Source organism: Microtus oregoni, unplaced genomic scaffold (genome assembly GCF_018167655.1).
Source record: "Microtus oregoni isolate MIOR12 unplaced genomic scaffold, Mior012 000023F_ref0000262, whole genome shotgun sequence".
In the NCBI taxonomy this organism is placed as follows: Eukaryota; Metazoa; Chordata; class Mammalia; order Rodentia; family Cricetidae; genus Microtus; species Microtus oregoni.
In genome coordinates, this window is record NW_024543082.1 from 4,160 (window position 1) to 14,855 (window position 10,696).

The 10,696-nt window shown below is 44.5% G+C and overlaps 1 protein-coding gene across 1 annotated transcript; it reads right to left on the minus strand.

Moving 5' to 3' along the window:
* Positions 1 to 274: 274 nt before the first annotated feature.
* LOC121461673 (large subunit GTPase 1 homolog) lies at positions 275 to 10,180 on the minus strand. Its single transcript, XM_041672791.1, has 5 exons — positions 10,042 to 10,180; positions 8,058 to 8,184; positions 1,949 to 2,069; positions 1,288 to 1,374; positions 275 to 372 (listed from the first exon to the last, which is right to left on the minus strand). Exons 1-5 carry the CDS (start codon positions 10,138 to 10,140, stop codon positions 282 to 284), a joined length of 525 nt encoding a protein of 174 aa, XP_041528725.1. The 5' UTR covers positions 10,141 to 10,180; the 3' UTR covers positions 275 to 281.
* Positions 10,181 to 10,696: the final 516 nt, after the last annotated feature.

The window sequence follows — 10,696 nt, forward strand, 5'->3', positions numbered from 1 at the left end:
GAAAATTCCATCCATGCATATAATGCATTCTGATTATGTTCTCTTTCCTTCTCTTAGCTCCACCCCAGCCTATAAACACTTCTCTTTCCCAGATTTAGGCTTTTGGTTTAGTTTTGTGATTGTTTATAGTTTAGCCAGGGCCACTGTCTGGTTTTCATAGTTTTCAACAGCTCATTGTGTAACTTAATCTCGCTCCTGCTGGATCCAGAGCCGGGAGCACATGTCAACACTGCAGTCAGTCACATCACTGCAATGTCTCCATTAAACACGGAAAACATTACTCACCTTCTCTCAATGACCCTCCAGAGCTGGCGCCAGAAGTCCAAATTTCGTTCAAAGGGAGTCAATATCAACTTTTGTTCCTCTTCTAGCCTGGCTTTAGAATGAGAAGGTCACATCTCTATCTGATCATAATAGTTTTAATGAATTATAAACACTCAAATTCATTACATTAAAAAGACACATATACAAATACTGCAAATTATTATGTTGTTTAGGATACTGGGGATTAGACTTAAGGTTTGCACATGACAACCAAGTGCTCTTATCATTCAGCCACATCCCAGCCCTCCTTTTACTTTTTTTGTAACCTAGGAAGGCCTTGGAATTGCAGGCCTACACCAGGCTCTGTCCAATTATTTTAATGTATTTATTATTGAGTCAATACAAGAATTCCACCAAATTCAAATTATATCCTTATACCGCAGAAGGTTCTCTCCCACAACTCTCACAGAAGAATGCTCAGAGGACCCGAGTTAAGAGCACCAGCTGCCCCTGCAGAACATGCGCATGGCAGCTCACAGCTGCCAGTTCCAGGGGATCGGATGCCCTCTTCAGACCTCTGCTGGCAATATATGCACATGGTGCGTACACACGCTCAGGCAAACACAAACACATAATAAGAAAAGACTAGGAATGGAGCAGAATAACCACTAAGAACCTTTGTGCACAGCCCTACACCCTGCAATGCTGTCTATTCACACACCAAAATCCACTTGGAATAGACACTACCGCCCCCCCCCCCCCCCAAATGCATTTTATTTATTTACTTTGTGTGCATGCTTAGAGGTCAACAGACATGCGGGAGCTGGTTCTGTCCTTCCACCCTGTGGGTCCTGAGACCTGAACACAGACCATCAAGCCTGGCAGAGCTTCTACCTGCGGAGCTATCTCACCAGCCCCAGGATTTCCCTTTTAAAAGAATCAATTTCAGGAGGCAAATGGCAATGCAAGCGAAAACGCCCAAACCCAGGGCTTCCAGACAAATCTTCAGAGTCCAATACTCACCGGACAAGCTGGCGTCTCCATTTTAGGAAGTTATCTCTCTCTGCCTGCTTCAGTTCTTCTGGGCTAGTTTTTCTGTCCCAATTTGGTCTGGAACAATCACAGAAAGGATTTTATATATAATACCAAAATAAAAAGAGAATTTGGATATAAATGGCAGTTAAGAAGGAAGCAGGAAAATTATGAACTAAGAATATATTCAGTGGTTATGTCTTTTTTTTTTTTAAAAAAATAAGTTATCATTTTATTGTATGACTGTTTTTGCCTGCATGTATGTCTGTGCGCCGTGTGTGTGCCTGGTGCCGTGCGTGAGGAGGCTAGAAGAGGGTATCACATGCCCCAGAACTGGAATTACAGAAAGCTATGGGCTGCCATGTGGGTGCTGGGAATTGAGTCTGGTCCTTTAGAAGAACAGTCAGCTCTTGACCACTGAGCCATCTCTGCAGCCCCAATCTATGTCAACTTTTTTCAGGGGACGGGGGTGTTGAGACAGGGTTTCTCTCTGTAGCTCTCGCTGTCCTGGAACTCACTCTGTAGATCAGGCTGGCCTCGAACTAGGAGAGCTGCTGGTCTCTGCCTCCCAAGTGCTAGGATGAAAGGCATGCGCCACCACCACCTAGCCCGTCCTATGTCTTCTAATAATCTAAATTCTTGTTCAACTTACCTCCTCGGTATACACAAGAACTGTCTGTTTTCTTCATGGAGTTTCTTAATTCTCTGGCTCTCCTCAAAAGACAGCAGTCCAGTTCTAGCCTCAGGGAGCACAAACTTGATATTAAGCTTCTCTGTTCACAGAAAAGAAAAGCGCTATTAGTCAAGATGCAGTTCAGAGGCTGAGGATGCCCCTCAGTTGCTGCAGTGCCTGCCTAGTGGATGACGGGGAGGAGTGGTACACACCTGCGATCCCAGCACTTGTGAGTGGGGGCAGGAGGACCAGTTCAGGAATTCAAACTGAGTTTGAGGCTAGTCTGGGATACATGAGATTCTGACTCAAAATCCAAAAAAGGTAATTTAAAATACTGAATGCTGATCATTTTGATACTTGAATACTAACCACTCCCTAAAACAGAACTTAAGCTTTCTTAGGTTAATCTCTAAATTAATACACAGATAACTTTACAAGAAAAAGAGATCTTTACTACCTCACTAAAACTCCCCAAAAGCTGACTTCTTTGGGTGCTATGAGTCTATATGGTGAACGGACTTCATGGAAATAGCAACAGCAACAATGAGAAAGGGTTATAAAGATTCAGTGTAAGTTTCCTCCTTTTACCTATGCAGAATAGTTTTAAGCTAAGAGGAGTAGAGGCAAAGATTTAGCAAAAGATATTGCATTAGAACAAGCAAACTACTATGGCTGTAATTTATACAAGATACATATTAATGGTCACCATTAATGACTATATCACATTAAAAACAAAAAACAACAAAGCAGGCGATCTCGTGTGAACTAGTAATAGAGAGATGTATGCTCTAGGGCTCTAACATGTAGGCTGCTCACCGCTCAGCCAACACCTGGACTACATGAGAAGAGAACCCGAGAAGGCAGCCACGCTTCCTCCTGAAGTGGCAAGCGAAGTCTCTATTTCAAAGCTAACATCTTCAACAACAATGCTCTTCACTTGAGCAAGGACTGCAGCCTGCTACCCCTCTCAAACCATCACAATTCATAAGATCCTGCAGTCCTGTAGCCTATACTACCGCTAACCCACTAGACTCTCAGTATCAACCACTCCTCATACCTGCTGCTTCTATGGTGTTAGCTTCTCCGTCTAATGGTGACTGCCCACTGCACCCCTATTTAGCCCCTTGATTCCTGCCTTTCTCCCAGCCTACTGCGTATCATTGAAAGGTAATTTTTTCAGTGATTAACTGTAATTACGTACTGTCCATCCTTAACCACTGCTGGTTCCTTACTCCACTGTACCCTAAACTCTACCTACCTGCTTTTGTTTCTATGTGTTACGAGATGTGTACTGCTACAGGAAATGGCACCATAAAATGGTGACCTGGCACGGCAATGGTTAGGCTGAGACCCCAGCCTTCTTATGGAAGGAGGAACTCGTTCTAGCTCTTGGTTAACCTGCCCCAGTCCCTAAGTGGCAACTGTTCTGAACTTCCCTTTCCTGAGGACAGCCTTGTCATCAGCCTCACAAAGAGACAATGGAAGCTGAGAGATGCGTACCGTGGCTCCACACGTCCCTAGATGTCCCACCTTTAATCCCTTTGTCCCACCCCAGAGGAAACTGTGCTCCTTCCCTGGCAGGAACTGACCTTTCCAGATGTTTCCAACCTCATTTTAGTCTCACCTTCCTCCAGTCTAAAAACCCGTCCTGCCCCTTAGTCACCTGTTTTACTTTTAACCACACAATTGCAAAGGAAGCTCTCCCTGTAAACCTTCCCTCTGACCCACCTCCAACCTTCTCTCTGCCACTCCAAGTCCTAGAATTCAATCCCTTGAATTAAACATGTAGTCTTCTGAGTCACTTTTTCTAAAATTCACATACGCCTTACACTTTTATTTATGGGGGTGGGGAGTATGGTACGCGTAGAGGTCAGAAGACAGCTTGATGGAGGAGGGTTTCTCCTTCTACATGTGGGTCCTGGGGACCTAACACACAGTGTGAGGGTGACAGGAGTGCTTCATCCACATCTGCAGCCTGCTCAGGTATTGTGAATGGGCCCACACTAAACATACTGCCCTACAACCTAGTCTTTTCGTCTGACAATAGGCTTTGGAGATCCTTCATGGTAACACCTGGAGTTAATCTGTTCAGCTGCTGCTCAACAGTTCAGCCTGTCCACACCAGAGCAGCGGTCTCCCTGCTGATAGAGCACTTCAGCTCCCACACTTTCCCAGTCAGCTGCAACACTTTCTATGCCTTTGTTACAAATGGAAATTCTTTGGTCTAGACCTGACTTGCTGAATCAGAGGTTCCAGAGGAAGAGCCAGGAGTGTGTTTATGAACAAGGCCTTTGGGTAATTGCTGCCTAGTAACAGGAGAAGAACACCTCAGAGCATTTGGGGAGAAGCAGCATGCTAGTTCACAGAGAAGAACCCCTCAGAGCACTCGTGGAGAAGCGGCATGCTGGTTCACGACGTACACTTCCAGCTCCTCACTCATCCTGCAAACCCAACAATCTTCTTTTCAGAAGGACAGGGTCTCACTGTGTAGCACTGGCTGTCCTGGACTCACTATGAAGACAATCTGGTCCATCTCAGAGATCCACTTTCCTTACTGGGATTAAAAGTGTGTGCTGTTTTTCAACCCATATAACATAATCCATGATTCTTTCATTCTCATTCTTTCTCGCCCACTCACCTAAAAAACTACAATAAAATGGTCTGGCAAAAGGTACTAAGAGCCTTTTAAAAATTCAGCTTTATAAGCCAGGCGATGGTGGCGCACGCCTTTAATCCCAGCACTCGGGAGGCAGAGGCAGGCTGATCTCTGGGAGTTCGAGACCAGCCTGGTCTACAGAGCTAGTTCCAGGACAGGCTCCAAAGCCACAGAGAAATCCTGTCTCGAAAAAAAAAAAAAAAAAAAAAAAAAACAAAAACAACAACAACAAAAAAAAAAACTAAAAAAAAAATTCAGCTTTATGGAGGTAATCCACATTTAAACAGAAATCTCAAAAAGAAATGTTTGTCTATTAGCAGGTACTTCCCATTCTCTATTCTGTCTTTGTAAATATGCCTATTCTGGACTTTTCATATCAGTAGGATCCTATGTTTTTAGTCTTTCTGGTGCTGATCACTGAACTCAGGACTTTGCACATGCTTGGCAATTTTTCTACCACTGAATCATATCCCCAGTTCAGAATGTTTTAAAAGGTCCTGAGTGGTACAGTCCACATCAGAACTTCCCTCCTATTCATGGTCAAATAATACTCCACTGTATATATGTATCACATCTTGTTCATCCAATCATTAGCTAATGGAGATCAGGGTGCTTTCATTTTGCTTTTTAATGGCAAATGATATAACCTAGAATATCCATGTCCAAGTATTCATGTAGACATGATTTTGGTTATCTTGGGTATATATCCAATAGGGAAACTGCTGGATCACATGGCAATTTCATTTCACCTTTTGAGAAACTGCCAACATAACTTTAAGGAGCTGCACTATCTGCAAACGATGGATGAGTTCCAGTTTCTCCACAGCCTCACCAACATCTGTTAACAGTCTTTGTGATGTCATCCACGGCCAAGGGTGAGGGAACTGTGACAGGGAAAGCCCAGGAGTTTACTCAGCTCCTTGCTCTTTGCCAGCTTTGTCCAGCAGGCCTGGCTCATTCTTGCACCCAACATTCCTGTCCGCACTCCTTCCTCCAGTTCTGACTCGCTTCTTTATTTGACTAAGATATGTCTCCGAATTCATCTTTCTTCCTTAAAACCACCAGTCAACTTTTAGAACACTCAAGTCTTGTACAACAATTATGGAAAACAGAAAAAAAGGTTCCTCAAAAAATTGAATATAGGGCCAAGGTGGTGGCACATGCTTATAATCCCAGCACTTAGGATGGTGAGACAGGAGGATCACAAGCTTGGGATAAGACTGGGTTACACAGCAAGCTCAAGGCTGGTTTGTACTATAGTGAGAACCGTATCTTTATTTAAAAAAAATAAGTAAAAGAAATAAATAAGGGCTGAGACGGCCACGCACAGATCTGGTGCAGATAGACATGCAGTAAAACATCCAGACACCTCTCCCCTCCACACACATGCACACTCCACACAGGAGACTATGTAGAGGTTCTATACAATGCTATGACATTTTATATAAGGGAATTAAGAACCTGTGTAATGGGGTTGGGGTGGGGTAAGTATGCTGTAACTGTCTCTACAGGTTTTGAGGGACAATTGATTGTACTGAGGAACAAACTGTACACATGTACAAAAGAGGACTTCTCAGCCCTAACAAGACAGAAGATCTCACCATGTGTACTACTGTGGATGAGCATTACACCAATGGAAATAAGCCAGGCAAAGAGCAACAAAGAGCTCACAAGATGTACAACTGAAAAGGTGGAGATGTAGAAGCAGGAGTGGATGGTGTTATGGGGAAGAAACAGGAAGAAGATCATCAGAGTGTGAATGAATGAGGCAGGGGGAGCTCTAGACAGCTCATGGCCAGCATGGCGACCTCACCAAGGAACAGTGTATTGTCCACATGAAACCTACCAAGAGAGTAGACTACCTTACCACACACAAAAGAACCACGTGTAGTGATGTATCTGTCGGTCAGCCTGAAAGCCACCACCTACACACTGCATGTGAAGATTAGGACACATTGTAGACCACAACTGTATGAAGTTAGGAGGTAGGAACATGACTACCGTCCCCCCCAATACAAAAAACCCCAAATCAAAACAAACCCTGCCCACCCCCACCAACAAAACACAATAGAAAATTACCTCTGCAACCATGTTACTACTTAAAACACCTATAAAGGAACCCTTCACCACCCCTCCCCTTTAAAGACAAGGTCTCACAACACAGCCCTGGATAATCTGGAACTCAGTATGTAGACCAGGCTAGCTTCAAACTCAGTGACATTCTTCTGCATTCTGGGGTGAAAGGCACGTGGTGAAACTTCTATCCTCCCTGGAATCTGGCCCTTGCACACCCCCTGGTGTCTGTGCTCATTACCGCGTGTCCCTGACCAGCAACACCAAACCCCTAACAATTTCTGAACAAAGCAGATTGACTGCTGTTTCACAACTTGTCTGGATGCTCTCACTACCTGCTTTGATTTTTGTTTGAAAATAGGGTTTTGCTATGTAGCCCAAGCTGGGAGTTTACTATTTGTAACCCAGGCTGGCCTCAAACTTAGGGAAATCCTGCATTAGCTCACCCAAGTGCTGGGATTACAAGTGTGTACTACTGTGAATGGCTATCTCCTGTCCTAGTACCTACTTATCAATCTTCTGTCAGATAGAAGCTATCATGAGCTCCATCTTTTATGGCCCATTGTTTTCTATAGACTTCTTTCAAAACATATAAAAGAACATTTTAAAGAAATAAATTTATCTTTTAACACTATTCTGAGTAGCCAGGTCAATGTTTGGGAGTAGCTGGTGCTAAATAAAGGCATTTTGAACAAATGAATGACTTGCTAAGCAGCCTGCCATTCATAACAGTAAGAGAAATAACTTAGAATACTATTTATCAGTTACTCTTCTAAGTACTTAGAACATGAACACACACACACACACACACACACACACACACACACACACAGCAGGGAGTATGTACAAGGTGCCTGACAGCAGCAAGGATGTTTTGCACTTGATATGACGATGTACAATCTGAAGGGCTTCTGCTCTGTTTCTGAGACAGTCTTATGACATAACCTTGGTTGGCCTGGAATTCATAGAGATCTACCTGCCTCTGCCTCCAGAGTTCTGGGGTTTAAGGCATGCGCCACCACACCTGACATCTGAAGTGTTCTTTAGAGCTGAATTTAAAAACCAGTGCGGACTCTGCCTTTCACGCGTGGAACTTTCCCACCCAGCCTTTGGATTAAGGAAAGCCTGTTCACATGACGGAGCAGACGGCAGTGACCAGGAAAGCCTGTTCACATGACGGGAGAAGACAGCAGTGACCAGGAAAGCCTGTTCACATGACGGGAGCAAGACGGCAGTGACCAGGAAAGCCTGTTCATATGACGGGAGAAGACAGCAGTGACCAGGAAAGCCTGTTCACATGACGGGAGCAGACGGACGGCAGTGACCAGTGTCGCAGGCACCAGCTGATGAGCCACTTACCAGCCACAAACTCAGTCCCTGCGAGCTCTGCAGTGGCGAGGAAGTCGTCGAGGGAGCTCTGTTCCGTCACCGACTGGAGATTGAGCCGGCCCCAGTCATAGCCATCGTTGAGTTCACTCGTGTGCAGCTACAAATTAAACACGGCACAGACTGAAGCAGCTCTCCTCTCTCTTGGCATTGAAGAGCTCTAAACTTTCCCGGTACTGGTTTGTGTCCTGGGGTGCTTTGCCTCTTCTAGAATGTACACTACGAATAACGAACACTAGGTAGGCTGGGCCACACCTCAGAAGGACACTTGTCCTTTGCTGTCAGTGACGTTGCCATCCAGCAATGCAAAACCCCAGATCAAATATTTAAACGAACACTTCCTTACCTCAGCAAGGGCATTTCCCTGACATCATTCAATTTTATCTCTGACTCTTTGGAAGTGAATTTTACTATTTAGAAAGCTGAGGTTTAAGTAGGTAAAATATTTGCCTACAGTAGAGAGGTAGAACTTGAATCCTGCCAGTCAGTCGCAAAAAGTTTCCATAGGGACTATGAGAAGGGATATTTTAAACTGAGCATCGTGGTGCACGCTGTTATCACACGAGTGGGAGATAGAGGCCACAGGTCTAAGTGCCATCCTGAATTGTGTAGAGATCTACTCCCCACTTCCCCTTAGTCTCCTGACCCCCAAACCCCCAAGGGCTGGAAGACTAGATTGGCTGGGATAACCATTAAAAAGATCTAGGTGCACACGATAAAGTTGATTTTCTCATACAACCCAGATAAAATACCATCCTGGTAAATGCTTAAATACAGGTGCAAACAGTTAAAAAAAAGAAATTAAAATCAAAAGCTTAGAATTAATAAACATCAGGATACAAATTAGAATCTTTCTTTTTAACATTTAGATTCAACCACCCCACAACTCCCCAAAGAGTACTACAATAAGAAGTCACCACGAGGTCAGTTAAATGACCACTAATCAATGTTCACACTTGAATAAAGAGAAGCCCGTGTGTATTCCTAAGACTGATTGTTTGAAAAGTGGGAGAGTGTGAAAGACATGCGGTCAAATTAGCACCGGGGACAAATCCAGCACAAGATCTTAATGAAAACTCCAATTTTTTTCAAATATTCTGGAGAATAAAAGTCACAACTAGAACAATAAACAAAAATCAACCACTTCATTCATTTTTTTATAAAAAAGACAGTAGCCATGGTGGGCCTTCAACTCATTATGTAGACCAGACTGGCCTTAAAACTCATCGAGATCTGCCTATCTCTGCCTCCTGAGTGCTGCGATTAAAGTAATCTCTGTGTGTGTGTGTGTGTGTGTGGTTTTTCGAGACAGTGTTTCTTTGTAGCCTATCCTGGAACAAGCTCTTGTAGACCAGGCTGGTCTCAAACTCACAGAGATCCACTTGCCTCTGCCTCCCGAGTGCTGGGATTAAAGACGTGCGCCACCATCGCCAGGCTTTCATTTCATTTTAAGGCTCCCCAAACTCCCAGAGACAATGTTAACTCCGTGAGCTCAACCCCAGGGAGGAAACAGAAGGGAAAGCTGGGATAGAATTTATTTGTTTTTCTGATGGAACCAAACACTTCTAGAAAATCGATTCTCTAGATAATTAAAATCGGAAAGTTTAAAGATCCATCCAGGCGTGATGGCCACGGCTTGTAATTCCAGTACTCTGCAGGCAGAGGCAGGAGCAAGGGAGTCCCGGGCCAACCTTAGGCTGCGTACGGAGATAACAAATTATTTTCTCTTTAGAGTTTTCCATGAGCGCCCACGGCTTCTAGAGCAAAGATCAAACACAGGCAAGTATTCCGACATGAAAGGCTGTACACGTTTTCATTCCCATCTCATCACACGCTAGTCCCTCTATGCCCTGCGCCTTGCTGGGACCCGCTTCAGGCGTGACTCTGCTCTAACTTTTGTAACGTGGAGGCTTCCAGAACAAGACGGAAAGGATACGGATAGTAAGGATTTTCTTACCCAGGAGTCAGTATGACGGTGGCTGCGGTTTCGCTGAGTCTGATGCCGGATAAGTACCCGGCCCAGAGACCCGCTACCCTGCGCTCTCCTCCGGCCCATAACAACTCCACAGTGGTACGAACACCCTCCACACGGCGCGTGTGGCTTCCGGTTTCCCGGCTCTATATCAGGAAGTGACGTATAAACGAGTCCAAGTAGCTCTGGTCCAAAGTTGAGCTGGGGGAGTGGAAAGACTTTTAGACTTGTTTCAGAATGATTTTGGTAGATATCGAGTTTGGAAATATTATAGAGAAGAAATGTTGAAATTGCTCTGGGGACTTTCTTATTCAATTTTGGATGGGCCGACCTACTTAAGAGAATGGTACATTCCAGACTTGTACGTCAGTGTTTAAAGTTCGGTGGGAAATTGGGACAACTGGAAACTATACCCGCTCCGGTTCACAGGACTAACTCCACCTTCCCTGCTGCTGCTGTCGTCTGGAGGAGGAAGGGACTCGGGTGTAGGGTGCCTCTGTGACTCTAGGTGGCAGGAGGCTCCTGTTGCTGCTTTTTCGCCCAGCAATTAAATTAGTTTTTGTTTTCCTAGCATTCTATAGCTGTGAAGCAGGGAGAAAAGTTCCTGCCTCGGTGAGATTTTGAAATGAGCAGTGGAAAA

Coding starts and splice junctions, on each gene's coding strand:
- LOC121461673 (XM_041672791.1), bottom strand. CDS start 10,140: ATGGGCCGGAGGAGAGCGCAGGGTAGCGGGTCTCTGGGCCGGGTACTT. Junction 8,185..10,041: donor ACCGTCATACTGACTCCTGG/GTAAGAAAATCC, acceptor TTTAATTTGTAG/CTGCACACGAGTGAACTCAA. Junction 373..1,287: donor TGGAGACGCCAGCTTGTCCG/GTGAGTATTGGA, acceptor TTCTAAAGCCAG/GCTAGAAGAGGAACAAAAGT.